We start from the raw sequence: 20,896 nt of genomic DNA on the forward strand, positions 1-20,896 counted from the left end.
TTAGGTAAAATCTTTCTATACTTCTCAGAAGCCGGAAAGTGAAGAAAGACTGTATGAAAACAATATATAGACAGTGGTCAAGTATGTCACCTAGAAGAGAAAACCCTTTGTGACGAGCATAGTCAGCAGGCAGCCTCCAGCTGCCATATAATGGGAGTCCTTCTGATGTTCATGAGGACGCTTTCCCCAGGCTGCTCACCAGCCTATGACTGGACCTGGCAGAGGAGTACAGACAGGCCATTTCTGCCAACGCAAGACTCCTGACAGTCATCTTTGCTCTAGGGCTTCTTCCTGGCCTAGGATTTCTCACGGGCATGCTACATTCTGAGTCCCTTCCAACCAAGACCAGTTTCCTTTCCTTCTACCTCTCCTTTCTCAGGTTCAGATGCGCACTGCAGGCTGAAGCCCATCTTTTCTCTGTTCCTCTCCCCTTTACCTCTTATAGGTGTATCCCACCTGAATCTTCGACATTTCTAATTTTGTCTTGCAGAATTTGCCTCCTTATCTGATACTCTCTAATATTAGGGTATGAAATCCTAACTGATTTTTTTATTACAAAATGGTTGAGAAGGATCTAATCAAATGGCCCAGGAACTCAGGCAAATTGTTGTACAACAAAATTCTCACAGGGATTGGTTCCAGATGCGCATATGTTTCAATTTGCAGAAATGAGACACAAGGAAAAGTTTATTGGTTACTCTGGAAAAGAAATTTCTTAGACTTAAAAACAGGTAACCACGGGAAGATAGTGTCTAGCTTCCTCCGGATATTGTGTATGTGCATATAAACCAAAGCCATCATTTTCATTCTGTGAGGAAAGCAGGCAAAAGACAGGCCAACAAGCCAAGTGCTCAGGAAGGAGGGTCTGCAGAGAGGCAAAGGCGGGGAGACCTGATTAAGCTGATCCTAAAGCGCCCTCTCCTTCTGGACTTCCTAGTTCAGTGAGAATACATCTCTTCCTTGTTTAAATCCAGTAAAGTTGGTTTCCTACTTATTATAGCCAAATAGATCCTATGTCCTTGTCCATATTGGCTTTCCATTCCTCTCCTTATGTGGGAACCTGTCCTGCATCCAGCTTGGGACGGTTCTCTCCTGCACAGAGTGCATCCTTTTCCTTCACACCTTGGCTGCTCTCCTGGAATCGGCATGCAGTTTTTCCTCTGCGGGAAGCCTCCAGCTTCTAATACTTCCTCTGTGGAATGGGACCAATTTGGATGTGGATATCTCCTGAATCAAGTTCAACTTGGTGATTGCTGGATTTTCTGCTACAGAGTTCATTTTCCCAGCTACATCTCTGTCTCCAGCCTCTATAAGCCCCATCTGCCAATGCACCGATGCACACATTAGTTGAGATTTATTCATTATTTATATTTGGTGCCTGTCTCCTCATTAGACTTTTAGCTTACTGAGGGCAGGTTATGTTAATTTTATTGACTGTTATTGCTTACAGCAGTGCAGATGAGGGTGTCTGGCACCTATTAGCAGTGGGATATGTATGGAATTGGTGAATTACTGGAAGGATGTATAGATGATATTTGAGGGCAAAATGTTTGAAAAGATTTTAGAACCTCAGACTGTTCAAATAAACCACTTAAAGGCAAAAATAATTTAATTTTAATATCAGTAATCATAATACTTCAAGTAGGAAGAGAAAATCTTTCATGCATAATTATCAAATGCCTCATTTAACCAGCTCTGATTAGCTATTTAAATTGCATGTTCTGGGGTGATTTCTCTTAAAATGAGAAAGCATTGTTCTTCTGATCTTACCAAAAGATTACCCTGTCATGTTTTAGAAAAAAATACAAACCATCTCTTCAATCTTCATGACTTACTTTAAGAGAAATATAAACAGGAACTGTGGAAGTTCAATTTTCCTCTCTTGAACATATGCAGTTATAGCCTTACATAATTACACATGCTGGGGCACCTGGGTGGCTCAATCAGTTGAGCAGCGGACTTCAACTCAGGTCATGATCTTGTGGTTTGTGAGTTCGAGCCCCGCATCCAGCTCACTGCTGTCAGCACGGAGCCTGCTTTGGTGTCCCCCTCTTTCTCTGCCCCTCTCCGGCTCATACTCTCTCTCTCAAAAATAAATAAAACATCAAAAAAAGGTAGAAAGAAGAAAAGAATTACACATGCTAAAGTGGTGGCAAGACCCACAAATAGCTGTCCTATTTTAAAGGATCTCATTGCTCAATAACCTTATGAACATAAATATATTTTCCAATCTGGGGAATTGTAATACATGAAAAAAAGGGAGGAAGATAAGCAATAGCATGCATGCAGTTGGCTTCCTGCTCCAATGATTTTTAATTCGTATGTCTTTCCACTAATTACTATACACATTCACACACCACATGAGCCTGCACGCGCACACACATACACACATTTGTACATTAATATGAACTTAAATATGTGTCTATATCTATTTATATTCATACATATGCGTCATGTTCTGATCTTTCCTACTGTAACATACCTTAGTCACTAAAGCATTACTCTACCTTATCTCAGGATATCCCAAATTCATGGATGGACTGTAAGTTTCAGGTATTTGGGGGTAACAAGAGGAAGCTGATTATAAAATTTTAGACGTTTTTAAAATAAAGTAGTCAAAGTCAGCTGTATATAATTTATTCTTGCACTTCCCAGCAATGTAGATCTTGGCAGATTAATTTCCCCTTTCCACAGATGGGAAATTGGGGCCTAGAATACTTAACTAACAAGCTCAGAATTTTAAATGCTAAAATGCTTTTTTTTTCTTTTTTACAGTATGCTCAGAATTTAATTCTACCTCTAACAATCTTAAGAGTTTATCTAAAGCCATTATTAAACACACAGGAACATTATTTCTACATTTGTAAGCTAGATGTCAGAATTGGGTTGCCAGAAAGAATGTGTTCCCAGGTAACTTTTATTTCTCTCTGAATTTAGGTTGCTCATGGATCACATTGCTATAACCCTACTTATGTCTGGTTAAAAAACAAAAAGCTAGAAATTGGGAACGTTTTCTTGATTAGTCTAATACCTGTGGGTTTGTCAGTGCCTAATAGTTGCATGTTTCTATTTTAGATTATGTAGCAGTCAAATTGATTTTCTCATTTAGGAAGAAGCCTATGCTGTAATATCAATCCTAAGATCCTTTTATTTTTTTATGCTTAACTTGCAGCCTGAATATATACAGACCTTTATTTGCATACAAATGCTTATGCAGTACGATATTAATTACGTATTATTATTAGTCTTTCTATAGAATAGATAATGGAAATTAAGTAATTTTCCTAAGGTCATAGAACTATAAGTGGTAGAGCTAGACCAAAGAGACAGTAGTCTCTAAGGCTCAAGTATACAGAGTATTTTATATACATCATGTAATATATTCCCACAGTGTGCACCTTCCCAATAATGATGTAACCTTGAGAATTCAAAATGCAGACTTTGGACTGGAAGCGTCAACATCCTCTGGGAGCTTATTAGAAATGCAGAACCCCAGACCCCATTCAGACCCACTGAATCAGAATCTGCGTGTTAACAAGATCCCCAGGTGATTCTAATGCACATTAAAGTTTGAGAAGCGGTGGTATAGGACACAAGGACATGGAGAGGAGACCTGGGCCATTCTTGCTTCATTATTTCCCAATGTGATCATAATGGATAAACTAATTTTTCTAAGATCCAGTCCGCTCTTGAACAACAGACATCATAGTGCCTCTGAGTCTGAATTGGCAGAAAGTTTAAATGAGAAAACACAAAGAAATCATAACCAAGCGTGGCTGACACATAAAAGGGACTTAATAACGGATATATATTATTAACTCTTTCTTAAGAGTGCCCTTAATTTATGCTTCTGGTAGGCTTGGAATTTGAATCTGAAAAGATTATACTTCTTCTTTTAAAATAATTAATCATATAGTGGGATAGTATATTGGAATACCTATTAAAATATCTCCTTCCATTGTAGAGTATTTAACCTTTTCTCAGTTTCATTCAGACTTCTGCACCAATGAATAGCCAGCAGAGAAAACTCTGAGTGCACAAGTTTAGGGCCTGAAAACTTACAGGAATAGAGTCAGATTGATCAAGCATGGTAGAGCAGAGCACAAATTCTAGGCTTTTGGATTTTCTCAACTAGTGCAATTTTTTCAAAAATAAGAGAAGAAAAAATAATGGTGTTCTTCAGAGAAACAGTATCAATATGGTGTGTGTGTGTGTGTGTGTGTGTGTGTGTGGAGAGAGAGAGAGTGTAAGAGAGAGAGAGAGAGGCTGAGAGAGAGAGAGTTATTATAAGGAACTGGCTCCTACATTATGGAAGCTGACAAGTCCCAAGATCTGCAGTTGGCAAGCTGGAGACCCAGGAAGACCCAGTGTTTCAGTTTGGTACAAAGGCATGAAAAAAGCCAATATTCCAGTCTGACAGCAGTCAGGCAGTGGGAGTTCTTCTCTTAAATTTGTTGTTCCATGTAGGCCTTCAGCTGATTAGAAGCCGAACTTACTTTAAGGAGAGCCATCTGCTTAACTAAGTCCATGGATTTATGTGTTAACCTCATCAAAAACACTTTCATGGAGGCACCTAGAATAATGTTTGACCAACCACCTGGACACCCTGTGGTCAAGTCCAGTTGACAAATAAATAAATGATTATAGAGTTAAATTTTTATTTTACAAAATGAAGGACATTGCAATTATCAACACCTCAGAAAAGAGGCAAATTTATGACTTTAACAAAGAACCAATTTTTAAACAACTCTTAAATTAAGTTTGGCTTTATGAAAACTATAGTACATTGTTCTTAATTTTCTGATTTTAATGTGAACCAAAGAAAAAACTCTGCCAGGATGAAAGGAGTCAGAAAACTGTGGTTTGGAGACGTCTGAGAGAGAGCCTGCAAGGGAGTAAAATATTTAGGGGAATCCTCCAGGGATGCTGTGACAAAGACCTGATTTTCTGTTAGTGAGAGTATGGGAGAGTGGTGAAATTGTTACCTTAAAAATAAAAGTGCCAGTATTTTACCAGCAAAAAACAAACAGACAAACAAAAAAGGATTTATTCAGGAATAGCAGAGAATTACAATCTGGGACAAGCAAGCTATAGTAAAACCATAGGGGAAGTCTGGAGAATAATGGAGAGGACTACTATTTTATAGAGGAAAAGGGAGAAGTTGGAAAGGCTGTTATAAACAGAAAGGCCACTGAAGGAAACAGAATTGAAAGTATAGTGGCTTTTCATTGGCTGAGTTGTGACAGTCTCTCATTGGCTGGGCTGTTGCAGGGTGAAGAAAAACCCTCTTTCTCTGGCCGGAACAGTACAGTAGTAGCTAAAGCACAATGTATTCGCAAGGTAAGTCACTTCCTGTTGGGTCTACAATTGATGACAGGTTGTAGGGCATGAAAGCTACCCTTTCTGGCCTCCAGATTTCATCTTAAATGAGGTTTCCTTTTATTAATTTTTACCAAATGCCGAGGACAAGCAACTGAGAGTCATTATACTCCTTTGAGCTTTGCTTTTCTCATATGAGAAAGGTTGACTGAAATATTATTAAGATCTAGTCAAATGTCATAATTCTAGAAGATCAAAATAACCACATCTGTGAGATGACAAAAATGAAACAACTTGTCAAAAGCTTAAGCTTAAGGACCTGATGAATGATGGGGCTATGGACAAGAATTTTGGAAGTCATACTATATGAGGTGGCGCTAGTCATTATGCAGTTGTAAGAAACCCATGATCTGTTCCCTATATTTTCAGAAGAGAAAGAAAATAGGGCTTAATCTTATTTTTAAGAAGCAAAATAAAATAAGGCTGCCTGTGTGGCTCAGTTAGTTAAGCGTTTGACTTCAGCTCAGATCATGATCTTGTGGTTTGTGAGTTTGAGCCCTGAGTCAAGATCACTGCTGACAACTTGGAGCCTGGAGCCTATTTCAGATACTGTGTCTCCCTCTCTCTCTGCTCCTCCCCTACTCATGCTCTGTCTGTCTCTCTCAAAAATAAATGAACATTAAAAAATGGTTAAAAAAAGCAAAATGAAATAAAACAGCAGACTAAGTTCTTTGCAAAGTATCTCTAGAGAAGGAAATATATGGGCACAATACTACTGCTTTAGCTGGAAAAGTACTTTTTAGGTCCTGTAAGTTTGTGCAAGTGTCATTTGAGATATAATGAAAAAATTAGTTGCTTTTCAAAAGGACAATCATTCATTCTCTGTCACAAGTTGCCAGAATAAAGTGGTGCACTGCTAAAGGGGTAAAACATAACATGATAGAAGAGTCCAGGAACAGACTGATTAATTACAAGATCAAGTATAAACATAGTCACTTACATTTAAATTAAAGGTGCTTAGGTGCCATTTTTTTAGGTGCTAACGTGGTTTAAAAGATCTGTTTATCTCCATACAACAGATTCATTTCATTATTCTTAAATTTCAAATCTGTATGAAACAGTGAGAATATTGAATTGATCTTTAGTGAAATTGGGTGTATTAGTCCCTCAATACTCCATTCATGTAAGATGATCATGTATTTGAACATATTTGTACAAGAAAGCATCACAGCTTTGTTATTCAATATATTCTTCACATCAGTGTACTTTGATGTACTTTGTCTCAATGCCTTATTTCAGCTTATGAATATACTTTATTCACTGGGCTCAATCAAACCTAATCTAAAGGTTGTATTTTCAATACAGATGAGTGCACTAATGACTCAATTTCACAATCTTGTGCTATTTCTTAGCCAATAAAATTACGATTGACTTCCTATGTAATTATATGTCCTGGACTAATGGTTGATTTACACTTGTAATCTCTAATTCATGTTCTTTGAAGAGCTTTTTACTTCAGTCCTTTCTTGTTGAAGAATTTTAGGCATAAGAACAGAATACTGTTAATTATATAAAGGTATAGAATTTGAACAATTTCAAATGAATAAAATTATATCTTCATTTGAAAATGAAAGTGTGGACAAAATGTTTTATCTTCTCCATATTCTTCTTTCTTCTGCATAAAGTAGCCCTTTTCTTTTGGCAGGTGAACACCTAACATGTGGTCTAAGTGAAAGCTGCCATCTTCCTTTGGTCATAACCCCTGCCTGCTGTAATGTGTCTAACAGTGAGAACCTGACCTAGGCTGTGTTGATAATAATATTTTGGCTCCTAGCCACAAAGACTGGCCTGGGGCAGGGCTGAGGTAGGGGTAGGGAAGCGTTGGCTGTATCCCAAGCCAGGCCTTCCCTAGGAACTTTCAACTGAATTAAAATTGGAAGGGAAGAGCTCTTTCTTTCTGAGTAGATAGTTGGGAACTTGTGATCCAGGAGCTACTAGTAGACATAATCTAGCCCAGCATTCTCAACCTCAGCAGTCCTGACATTTTGGGTCAGATAACTTCTTGTTGTGGAGGTTGTCCTATTCATTGTAGGATGTTTGACAGAATCCCTGACTTTTACCAACTAGATGTCAGTAGTAACCTCCTCCGATAGTGCAGCATGCAAAAATATCTTGAGATATATTATTTATTATATATTATACCATACTGTGTTATTAGATTCTGCTACATATCCCCCAGTTGAGAACCACAAAATAAGCCTCCCAGAAAGGTAGAAGAGGAGGAAAAGAGGTCAACTCTTTCAACAGAAATAAGAAATATAGACAGAAATAGAAATATACCTGTTCAGGACCAATTATACTGAAATATACCCTTTTCCTTTTTGGTTATCTTAGTGCATCAATTCCCTGTGATCTAAAGTAGTTTTGATTTGTTTTGTCAAGTGGGATGATAAAAATTCTGAAACAGTAACAGGAAAAGACAAGTGGAGGAACAGAGCTAACGCACAATAAAAAAAATCAATCCATTATAGGGTTTGATCAAGGATAGATTCAAGTGTTGAGTTTTGAAACAAATATAGTAAGTTACAAACCTATTTAAAGCAAAGCTAAGATAAAGAAATTATGAAATAGATGATAAATAGCATACATGGACTTATCTTCATTTTAGAGCCTCTTATCTTCAAGGTAGTCTTGGAAAAAAAGAAGAAAACAAATCCAGACTTTTACTTGTGCCCTCTTTGAACTAAAACATGTCCAATGATGATTTCCTATTTAAAGTGTATGTGTGTGTGTATGTGTTTGTAATTCTCTAAAAATGGAGCATATATGTTTTCTAGTCAATCAACTGCTAGTAATACAACAACAAAAGCACAAACTGGACCAGATAAGTAATATCCCCAAATTGGATCTTATACCTGAGCCCACTGACACCAAAGCTCACATGAGTCATCCTCCATAATGATGACTTTCATCCAAGTTCAGCCTCCTTTCCCATGAACACAGGAAATTAGTTGCCCCCTCCCCTAGGATTTCAAGTCAAAACTGCAGAGAAATTCAGCATTGATGTTTCTGCTTTGAATAGCCAGTTGAGGTAAGAAAGACTTTTAATTTCCCTCTAGGTAACTGGAATGAAAGGGGAGAGGGGTGGAATCCTCAGAATAAAAAATAGTAATACCTGGCTACAAGCAATATTACAAGATGGACTTAAACTATTTTCAAAACACACTAAGTCTATTACCAATTCTATATAACAGCTACTGGCACATAAACTTAAATTCCTTCTTGGTCTTTTCTGAAAGGCTATATGGCTCAGAGAAAATTAACTGAAAAAAGGAAATCTGTGTTTTGGGAAGCAGTTATTGAAAGACGGCATGTGTTGAATGAAAAGTACATGTAAACTTCAGGGTAAATCTTTCTTTTAACTAAAAATCAAATGAGTCATTTTGCTGTTGTTAAGGAATTTTTTGTGATGGGGTATCAGGTAGTCAATTTCCATATTAACAACAACCACCATCATAACACACATCACAACAATCAGTAAAAAGCTGCACCATGAGTTCCATTTCTAGGATGACAATGTCAGGAGTTGAAGGGACTCATTCCCCAGTGGTGAAAATTGTAAGATGGTCCCTTTAGCAAACAGTGTTGGACAACTGAATGAAACTGGGCCTCTCCCTCCCATCGTATGCAAAAATTAACTCAATATGGATCAAAGACCTAAACCTAAAAGTTAACACTCTTAGAAGAAAACATAGGGGTGAATTTCAATAACCCCAGATTTGAGAATGGATTCTTAAAAATGACACCAAAAGCATAAGCAACGAAAGAAAAATAAACATAAGTGATGAACTTCATCAAAATGAAAAACTTCTATGCTTCAAAGTGGATTACCAAGAAGTGAAAAGAAGTATTTGCAAATCATGATCTGATAAGGGATTTTTATCTAGAACATATAAATAATTCCTACAACTCAACAATAAAACAACAACCTCACTTTAAAAATTGGCAAAAGATCTGAAAAGACATTTCTCCAAAGAATATATACAAATGGCCAATAAACACATGAAAAGATGCCACAGGAAATGCAAATTCAAAGTATGAGATACAATTTCACCCAGTAGGGTGGGTATAATACAACAACAAACAAACAAAGACAGAAATTAACAAGCATTCATGAGCATGTGGAGAAATCAGAGTCCTCATAAACTGCTGGCTGAAATGCAAAACTGAGTAGCCACTTTGGAAAACAACCTGGCAACTCCTTATATGGTTAAATATAGTTGTGATATGACCCAGTAATTCCACTCCTATGTATAGGCCCAAGAGAAATGAAAATATATGTTCTCACAAAATGAATCCACCAGCTTTATGGCGTCATAATTCATAACAGACAAAATTAAAAATAATATGTCTTTCAATGAAAGAATAAACAAATATAATGGATATACAAAATGTGGCATATCCATAAAATGGAATATTTCTGACATTTTTTTAAAAAAGATTAAAGTACTGACAAATGCTAAAATATTTGTAGAAAACATGTTAAATGAAAGAAGCCAGTCAAAAAAGATGACATACTATTAGGATTCCATTGATAAGAAATAAAAGGAATAGCAGACTAGTGTGGTTCCTTAGGCCTGGGGATATGGGAGGTGGTGGTGGTTAGAAAGTGATAGCCACAAGGCATGGGGTTTCTTTTTGAGGTGGTGAAAACCTAGAAGCAATGTAAATAACTATAAACAAGAAAATTTCTGTATAAATTACTACATATTCACAACATGGTATGTTGTAGAGCCATTTAGGAAATGTTTTAGAGCTATTTTTGACTTTGAACATTTCCACAAGATATTGTGGAATGACCAAACAAGTGGTAAAATAGCATGTATATTAGGACCTCATTTTTATAAAATGAGTTTTAAAACTGTGTGTGTGTGTGTATGTGTGTGTGTAAGTCTTTACCAAATACTATGAGCATAGAAAAATGGAAGGAAGGATATATACTAGTTAAGAGGATGCACCTGCGAGGGTATGCATGATGTGGATGGGGGACTGCAGTCATGTTGATAGAAAGGAAAAGAGGGTGGAAAGACATGCAAAACTAAAGAGGAAAAAGAAAGGCACTGTACCTAAAAATAAAGCATTTTTATGTGATTTCCATTTAAATAATTAACGGCCTTACTGGCTACCAATTCTCTGGCAGGTGTTCCTTCTTTCCCTAGTTTTACTGAGATATAATTGACATCTAATATTTATGAGTTTAAGGTGTATAATGATTTGATACTATAACTTACTGCAAAATGATTACCAAAATAAGATTAATTAACATCTATCACACAAGCACAGTTACAACTTTTTTCCTTTGTGATGAGAACTTTTAAGATATATTCTCTTAGTAACTTAAAAATACACAATACAGTATTGTTAGCCTCTAGTTAATATGTTGTGTATTGTATCCCCAGGATGCAATGCAAGTTTGTACCTTGCAACCACCTCCACCCAATTTCCCTACACCCTACTTCCCAATGGTAGGTGTTCTAAGTTTACTATATCATTTTAACAACCTGTGAGTTAGAGATTAGTATCTCCATTATCTCTAGATGGGGAAAACACAGTTTGGAGTAGTAAGATAGCGTGCAAAACAATATGGTTGGGGCCATCCTGATAAATAGGAAGGATTCTCACCCAAAATTTGTTAGACATCAAGTTTAGTGATGCCACAAACACACTAAGATGGTATGAAAAGGTTTATTAGTTACATAATGAGGCCTTCTGGGGATAGTAGGGCAGGCCTCTCAGGCTGTTCTGAAAATGGTTTGAGAGAGCTGAGGAAGGAGAATGGCTTGGGGTTCTTGTGGTGTTTCTGGGGGCGGGTTCTTGCAGGGAGGAGGTTATATGGTTTGAACTTCACATCAGGGCCAAAGGGGAAACACTGGGGCTTTCTTAGCAGGCTTCCCAGATGTGGGCAGGAGGGGAAAGGGGACATGTGCTTAAAAGCTACCAGTGCTGTAACATAAAAAAAAAAAATGGAGCCAGAGTCTTTATTACAAATGGTTTAATAATTATACATGCCAGCATTTATGAAAAACATTTAGCTTTATATCTGCATTTGTGTATCTCTTTTGATGAAAATAATTTAAAGGTCTAGGTTCTTTTTGTGACACGGATTTAAGTGCTAATACCCAAATGATACTTGAAGTCATGCATGTAGAGTAACATGTATGACCAAATCCTCAAACCTCAGTCTTGAAAAATATCTATTTCAAAAACTTAGCAAATATTAAATAACATGTTCAGTTTCTAAATATATCCATAAAATAAACACAAAATCACTTTGTATGGTCAATATTACTAGATTGTATAGGATTACTAATAACTCAAATACTAGTATCAATCTATCTTGGTAACTTTTTTTTTGAGATGCTTGACTGTGTTTATTTTTAATTTTTTAAAATTTAAATCCAAATTAGTATAACTTGGTAACTTTTTTTAATTGTGGAAAACAATTACTTAACTCTTATCAAACCAACATATGAACAGTTATTGTTAATGTTTTATACCACTAGATAATTTTTGTATATTTACTTCAAGTTCCTAATGTCAGAGAGAATAGTACTTTAGAGAAATCATGATGAAATAAAGGTGAATGCATAATATGCTTGGTAACACGGGCTTAATTCTTTTTTTTTTTAGAATTTATTTGAGAGAGAGAGAGACAGAGAGAGGGAGAAAACACATGAGCAGAGGAGGGACAGAGAGAGAGAGAGAGAGAGAGAATTCCAGCAGGCAGCACGAAGCCAACGCAGGGCTCAAACTCAGGAACTGTGAGATCATGACCTGAGCAGAAACCAAGAGTTGGACACTTAACTGACTGAGCCAGCCAGGCACTCCACATAGGTTGAATTCTTGTCAGAATCTGTTTCAGAGGCTTGAACTACTAGTACAAAAAGAACACACCATAGCCAGTCATTTTATATTAAACTTTTTATTAAAACTGAGTCTTCATGATCTATTTAAAATGAGATATTTCACAAACAAATATTTGGGCAAAAAATTTCTATATGTAATTATTGGCACATAAATTTAAAATAAAAACTAAGCTAAATATATATATATATATACACACACATATATAATTTTATATACACATACATATATATTTTTATGTATGTGTATATATATATTCTATGTGTGTGTGTGTATACATATATATATCCAAATTCATGTCAATGATCTGGAATACCTGAGTTTCAAGCTGTTGGTTTTCCAGATAGTGCTAAACGTTTTCATCCACTTTATGAAGGACACAGTCCATCCAGAAAGAACAACTTTGGTTAATAGATGCTGTCTCCCAAAGATCACACAGAAGTCCTCAATGGGATTCAGGTTTATCTTCAGAAGGTTCTTCCATGTGGAGGTCAGTCTGTGATGCAAGGAAGGATTCCCATGTAGCAAGGCACTGAATAATGGAAATATACCAGGAGGAAATCAGCCGTCGTGAACTTTCAGCGGTGAATGGATATACAGATCTTACGTATCTGTCCCTAGAGCAATTTGCCCTGCACCTCTTTCCCCCAGCATGCCAGAATCCTTGTGGGTTTTTTTTTTTTTTTTTTACATATTTTAATTCCTAGTGTGGGATACTACTGCTAAATAAGAGGAAAACATAAAAGTTTTAAAGATGAGTATGGATTAGTTTCCTGAAATAATCCAGTATTACCCCACTGTCAGGAAAGAAAACTGCTCTCAATTATGGAGGAAAAGATGGACCATTTGGATCCGAGGAGGCAGGTGTTAAGCATCTAGACAGAGGAGTTAGATGCAAATGTGCCTCCATCAGATGTGAATCCCACTAGAGCAAACATTGAGTTTGGGCAAGTTGATGAATCTTTACTGTAGTTTCTCCAGCTATAACTTAGGTTAATAATAGTACTTACCACTAGGGCAATGGTGAAAATTAAATTTCTATAATCTGTATAAATCTCTGTACAGAATGCCTTGTCCAAAGTAAGTGCTCAAAAAAATGAGCAATTATTATATTATGATGGTCTGTTGTGACTAGGTGGTGAAACCTGCTCACTAATGTGCCACAGGAAATGAAAAAGCACCAGACAATGAAAGGTGGTGGGGACACACAAACAGGAATGTGGCCACCTTTGTGATGTTGCCTAGGACTGACTTGCCTACTAGCCTAGTCTCAGTTATCTGCATGAAGTTTATCTATAGCATAATGTTAATAGTTTGCAATTATTTAGGATTCTTCTAAAGTACACTTACTGTAACATATATTCAGCCAGAGGTAAAATTAACTAGGAAAGAAATCATGTTTTTTCAAAAATATATATATATGGGATAGACTGCTATATACAAATACATATGTATGTATTTTTGATACAATAAACTCCAAAGTTGGATTGATTAGCACTGATTTACTTGCCTAAACTACTTTCATGTCATTTCTTTATCCTCTAATCCCTTTGCAGCTTTACTGTGTGCATTTCTGACAAGTACCAAATGACAGACCAGTGATTTCCCAAACACCATACAAACTCAAAATTTTAAAGCTCCCAAATTATAAAGGTGCTGCACTCCAAAAAGTGTATGTCGGGACTTATGTATGTATATACATATATGTGTGTTTATACAATATTTTTTCAAGCTTAAGATTTAGAATATGGGTAGCATTTTGCCAAATTAGGTTTTTATAAAGGTTATATCCAGCAATTTGATTCTGAGACAGTCTCAAGAGCCTAGGAAATGAATGCCTAGAAAACTGTATATTTGCATGAGAACAACAGAAAATATTGTTGAAAACTTAATCGCCTAAAAAAAATACTGAGTAAATTACTGGGTAAAATACTGAGTATTTGAAAGTCAGGCTTGGAATAATACAAGTCTCATAAGAAGAATCAATTCCATTAGGACTTTAAGGGATATTTTTGATTTGAAAACTTTAGAGAGTACTGGAAGCCACGTAAGCCAAGAAACATGATTTTAATCTCTTTGGATCAATCAGTTCTGGAATCTGCCTTTATTCTTTAGTAAGTTACTAACTCTCTGATTTTCTGCTTCCTTAGATGTACAATAATAATACCTGTCTCACAGGGATGAAAAATAACAGGATAAGGGGTAAGGAAGGAGAGGACAGGGGAATAAAGGGAAGGCCAGGTTATGACAGGGACCTTCCACATAAGAGTGGCCTCCTCTGACATGATACTGGAGAAGAAGCCAGATGTCTTTACATCTAAATGTTTATACTCATGAAAGGGCATTAAAGATAAATATCTCACATTTGATATGTTTCAACTTTTAGACTTTAAATCTTTTATCATTGTCCAAACTATATATGATTTGGAAGGTGGGGGGTTGACATAAAATATCCATTCACTCAACAAGTATTTTTGGGTTCTTACTATGTAAGGCATTATGTAGGTTCTGGGGTACATCCCTGACCTCATGGAACTTATGATTTAGCAAAACACACAAGTCAGCCAACTTATAGGGTCTGTATAACCAACTACAATAATATAACCAACTACAGGGTCTACGAAGTTGCAGCATATGATGAAAATAAATAGTAGCGGGATCTCAATCAGACTACAGTAAGTTAACTAATGTTTCCTAGTAGGAGGAAGCCTATAAATTTCTGTGCATGTTTGTGGCAGGGCAACGTGAGGAATACTGCATTGAATAGTGGTTAAGAAACTGGGCTCAAACTTCTGCTGCTGGCCAAGATGGTATAATAAGGGCTAGATTTACTCTTCTGCTAAAAGATAGATAGATAGATAGATAGATAGATAGATAGATAGATAGATAGATGATAGATAGATAGATGATAGATCACAAAAAATATATTTGAAACAACAGTTTTCAAGACCATCAGGCAACATAGGACAGTGATCCCTGAGAGACAAGATAAAAACAAGATGAGCTCTATGATTAACCTTATGCTATAGGCAGAATTATGTCCCCTCCAAACTCATTTGTTGACGCACATTGTGCAATACTTCAAAATTCATTTGTTGAAGTACTATAGAATGTAAAAGCATTTGGATAGAAGGCCTTTAAAGAGATGATTCAGTTTAAATGAGATTAAGATGGACCCTAATCCAATATGACTAGCCTCCTTATAAGAGGAGATTGGTCATTCAAGGAGAATACAGGAATGACAGCAGAGAGAAAAGATGACATGAAGACCAGGGAGAAGGCTGCCATCTGCAAAGTCAAGAAGAAAGGTCTCACAAGAAACCAAGAAACCAAGCTTGTCAACACCCTGATCTTGGACACTACCCTCCAAAACTGTAAGAAAATAATTTTTTTTTGTTATTTAAGCCACTCAAGGCTGTGGTATTTTGTTATGGTAGCCCTAGCAAACCAATACACCACCTAATGCCTTAAGAGAATTTCCAGGCCATGGAGGGAGGAGGGTGAACTTAGGTATAGCCAGGCAGACTCCCTAAGTTGAAGAGATGAAGCTAAGAGTCTATAGAAAAGTAATGCAAGAGTAGTTTGTAGAGCAGAGTACCAGAGAAGAGAGAGAATAGACAGAGCACTCTGGAGTTCTGTGGACAGTCTCCTTCAGGTATTCAGTGGAGTACTGATCAGTACAAGCATGTGAGAAAGCTACCTGAGGCCAGGAAAAGAAGTCATCAGTGAGGATTAGAGTGACCATGTCCATGTTCTCACAGGGCCTGGAATAGTACAGGATTCCACTAAAGAGACTGGAAAATCAAATACTTCATGAAATACTGGGTAGAATACAAAGACGGGTCTTGCCTCAAGACTGGGAAATAATTTGCCATAAAATCTGGTCAAGTACAATCTAACAAATCTTAAAGTGAGACCTCAAAGGATCAAAGTGTGTCCAAACAACTTCACTAAGGGCTATAGTGATAAAAAGTATTCAGCATACAACAAAATTCATGATATTTGGTATCCAATTAAGATTACCAGGATGTAAAGAAGCATAAAAACACAATCCATAATGTGGAGAAAATTCAACCAGCGGAAACTTACACACAATGGAATATTACTCAGCCATAAAAAGCATGAAATTTTGTCATTTGCAACGACACAGATGGAGCTAGAGAGTATTATGCTAAGTGAAATAAGACAGTCAGAGAAAGACAAATACCATATGATCTCATTTCTATGTGTAATTTAAGAAACAAAACAAATGAACACAGGGGGGAGAAAAAGGCAAATCATAAAATAGACTTAACTATACAAACAAAATGATGTTTACCAGAGGGGAGGTGGGTAGGGGGCAATGGGTTAAATAGGTGATGGGAATAAGGAGAGCACTTGTTGTGATGAACATTAGGTGTTGTATATAAGTGATGAATTACTAAATTCTATACCAGAAACCAGTATTACACTACATGTTAACTTACTGAAATTTAAAAAAATTTAAAAATTTTTTTTTTTTTTAAATTTTTGAGAGAGAGAGAGACAGCGTGAGCAGGGGAGGGTCAGAGAAAGAGGGAGACACAGAATCCAAAACAAGCTCCAAGCTCTGAGCTAGCTGTCAGTACAGAGCCCGATGTGGGGCTCGAACCCACGAATTGTGAGATCATGACCTGAGCCAAAGCCAGAAGCTGAACTGACTGAGCCACACAGGCACCCCAACTAATTGGAATTTAAACAAGAACTTGGAGAAAAAAAGGAAAAGAAAAGAAAAGAAACTGACCCAGAATTGACAAAGATATTAGCAGACAAGGACATTAAACTATAAAAGTGTCCTAGATGTTCAAAGAGTTAAGTAGAGGCATAGAATATATGAAAAATAGACACAAATTGGACTTCCAGAGAAGAAAATTACCATGTGGGTGATGAAAAATATAAGGAATGGAATTAATAATATATAAGAAAATGAGGAAGAAAAAGTTAGTGAACATGAAGGCACAGCAATGGAAAGTATCTAAAAGGAAACACAGATAGAAAAAAAAAAGATCAGTGGAAAAAAGGAGAGCATACACAAGCCATAGGGCATAGCTTGCAGTAGTATAATACATATTAATCACCTCAAAAGGTGGAGGGCCAAAAAACTTTTTGAAAACATAAAGGCCAAAATTTTTCCAAATTTAATAAAAAAATCATAAACTCGCAAATCCAAGAAACTCAATAAACTCTAAACATCAGAAATATGAGGAAGAATACATAAAGCCACTTGATGATCAAACTGTTCAAAGTCAGAGATAAAGACAATCTCTAAAGAAGACAGAGAAAAATCATAATACAAAAGAAGGAAACATTGAGATTTCTCACCCAAAATAATTTAAGTGAGAAAACAAGAGAGTAACATTTTTAAATTAGTGTAAGAAACAGCACTGTCAGGATAGAATTCTTTCTATGCCCAGCAAAATTATCCCTCAAAAACAAAGGCGAAATAAAGATATTTTTGACAAACAAAAGCTACAGAATTTATCACTAACAGATCACACCACAAGATACGTTTTTAAAAAAAGAAAAATTCAATCAGCCAAAAAGAAATAAAACCAGACAAAAATATGAATCTATTCAAAGGAATGAAGAGCACAGGACATGTCAATGATATGGAAACATATATATTTTTCTTATTATTTAACTTTATTTGAAATATAATTGACAAATAATTAATAATAAGACCTGGTGAGGCTTAGAATATATATACAAATAAAATATATGAGGAAAGAGCATAAGGACCAGAGGAAAGAGAATAGAAGAATATGACTATCAGTTCTTAAATAATAGGTGAAGTGGTATAATATTACTTGAAGGCAGACTGTGATAAGATTAAGATGGGGTTCCTGGGTGGCTCAGTTGGTTGAGCATCCGAGTTCAGCCCAGGTCATGATTTCATGGTTCATGGGTTTGAGCCCCATGTTGGGTTCTGTGCTGACAGCATGGAACCTGGAGCCTGCTTCAGATTCTGTGTCTCCCTCTCTCTCTGCCTCTCCCCTACTTGAGCTCTGTGTTCCTCTCCCTCTCAAAAATAAATAAACATTAATTTTTTTTAAAGATTAAGATACATACAATAAGCCTGAAAATAACCACTAAAAAATAAAAGACATATCTAACATAACAAAAGAACTAACATGAAATCATACAAAATTTTCTATTATCCAAAAGAAGGCATAAAGAATAAAATGGGAGCAAAGAATAGATGGAACAAATAAAAAACAAATAGCAAAATAACAAACCCAACCAAACCATATCAAAAATCAATTTCAATGTCAATAAGCTAAATATTCCAATAGGATGCAAATTGCACTAGTTTTCTTTTAAAATCCTACCTATATTCTGCTTATAAGAAATATATTTTAAACATAAAGACACAAATATCTTAAAATAAAAAAGGTGAAAAAATATATACTATGTAATACATGTCAAAAGAAAGTTAGAGGGGCTATATTAAATAAAATAGATTTTAGAACAAATATTATTATGAGAGATAAAGGCATCAATTTATCTAAAGGGCATAACTTAAAAAAATATATATGAGACAGTTTAAAAACACATGAAACAAAAACTGAGAGAAATGCAAAGAGAAAGACAAACCCACAATTACAACTGATTTTGGTATACTTCTCTCACAAGAATTGACAGAATATATGGGCAGAAAATCAGCAGTGACGTAGAAAACTGAATCACCATTATCAATCAAGTTGACCTAACTGATATCTACAGAAAGGAAAATGCATATTTATTCATGTGCACATACATTTACCAAAACAAACCACATTCCAGGCTATAAAAGAAGTCTCAATAAATTCAAACAGACTTAAGTCACATGAAGTTTGCTCTTTGAACATAAATGGAGTTAAATTAGAAATCAGTAATAGAGAGATATCTGAAAAATCCCCAAATATTTGAAATTTAAGCAGGAAATTGTACATATATATGTGCGTGTCAAAGAAAACTCTGTGTCAAGGAAAAACTCAGAAGAAAATTTAAGTATTTTGAACTGAATGAAAATAAAAACATAAAATAAGTTCTGGGATGTCACTAAAGCAGTACATAGAGAGAAATTTATAAAACTTAATGTCTATCAGAAAAGAAGAAAGGTTCACAATGAGCAATGGATGATATATGAACGTGTTGAATAACTATTTTGTACACCTGAAACAAATATAATGCCATAAATTAACTAATTCTAATTAAAATAAAAGCTTTAAAAAAGGAAAGAAAAGGAGCTCCTGACTAGCTCAGTCAGTACAGCATATAACTTTTGATCTCTGGTCATGAGTTTGAGCCCTATATCAGATGTAGAGATTATAAATAAATAAACTTAAAAAGAAAAAAAAGAAGATCTTAAATAAATGATTTCAGTTCCTACCCTAAAAACTAACAGATTTATAGATAAAATAAATTAAACTCAAACTAGGGGTCAAGAAAGAAAAGAAAGAAAGAAAGGAAGAAAGAAAGAAAGAAAGAAAGAAAGAAAGAAAGAAAGAAAGAAAGAAAGAAAGAAAGAAAGAAAGAAAGGAAGGAAGAAAGAAACTAAACAGAACAGAGTGTGACTTGAAAAAAAGAGAGAAAAAATAATTTAAAAATCTATGAAACCAAATGTTGGCTCTTTAAGATGATTAATAAAACTGATAATCATTGGGGCTCCTGGGTGGCTTAGTCGGTTAAGCGTCCGACTTTCGCTTAGGTCATGATCTCGTGGTTCGTGGGTTCGAGCCCTGCGTCGGGCTCTGTGCTGACAGCTCAGAGCCTGGAGCCTGTTTCAGTCTGTGACTCCCTCTCTCTCTGACCCTCCCCTGCTCACGCTGTCTCTCTCTCTCTCCTAGAAAGAAATAAAAACGTTAAAAAAAAAACAAAACCAAAACCAAAAAAAAAACAACTGATAATCATTAACCGGACTGATCTAAAAGAAGAGAGACGACACAAATTATTAGCTCTTAGGAATGAGAAAGGTGACATCACTCCAGATTCTACAGAAGGAAATAAAGGAATATTATTGAAAACTTTACACCTATACACTGACAATTACAAGAAATGGACCAATTCCATGAAAGACAAAAACTACATAAACTCACTCTACAAGAAATAGATAACCCAATGAATTTGAATCTGTTGTTAAGTATCTTCCCACAAAAGAAAACTAGGCTTATTCCCATCACTGGAAAATTCTATAAAATATTTAGGAAAGAAATCATATTAATTCTATACAAACTCTACTGGAAAACTGAAGACATAGGAATGCTTTTTGATTTACCACAACCAAAGACACTGTAAGAGAAGAAAACTACAAACCAATATCCTTCATAAACATAGATATAAAAATTCAAAACAAAATTTTGGCAAATCCAGCAATCTATAGAAAGAATTATACATCATGACCAATGGGATTTACCCCAGGAATGTAAGATTGGATTAACATTCAAATATCAATCAAAATGTAATTGACTATTAAATGTAAGATCATCTCAATAGACACAGAAAAGGCATTTGTCAAATTATAATGTCCATTTCTGATTTTAAAAAGTTCTCAGCAAATCAGGAATTGAAGAGAACTTCTACAACCTCAGGAGGACATTTACAAAAAAAACCCTAAAGTTAACATCATAAGCAGACATGCATTAAACATTAGCTG

At 35.6% G+C, this 20,896-nt stretch overlaps 1 protein-coding gene across 1 annotated transcript in view; it reads right to left on the reverse strand.

The window, feature by feature from the left end:
• Positions 1-12,317: 12,317 nt before the first annotated feature.
• Positions 12,318-20,896, reverse strand: part of SNX7 (sorting nexin 7) — a 101,094-nt gene continuing 92,515 nt past the window's right edge. The window contains exon 9 of the mRNA XM_077746099.1: positions 12,318-12,775. Within this exon, the coding sequence (XP_077602225.1) occupies positions 12,689-12,775 (87 nt within the window). The 3' untranslated portion in view covers positions 12,318-12,688. The remainder of the gene's footprint in view (positions 12,776-20,896) is intronic.

Source organism: Crocuta crocuta, unplaced genomic scaffold (genome assembly GCF_008692635.1).
Source record: "Crocuta crocuta isolate KB4526 unplaced genomic scaffold, BGI_CrCroc_1.0 scaffold48, whole genome shotgun sequence".
NCBI classification, from domain to species: Eukaryota; Metazoa; Chordata; class Mammalia; order Carnivora; family Hyaenidae; genus Crocuta; species Crocuta crocuta.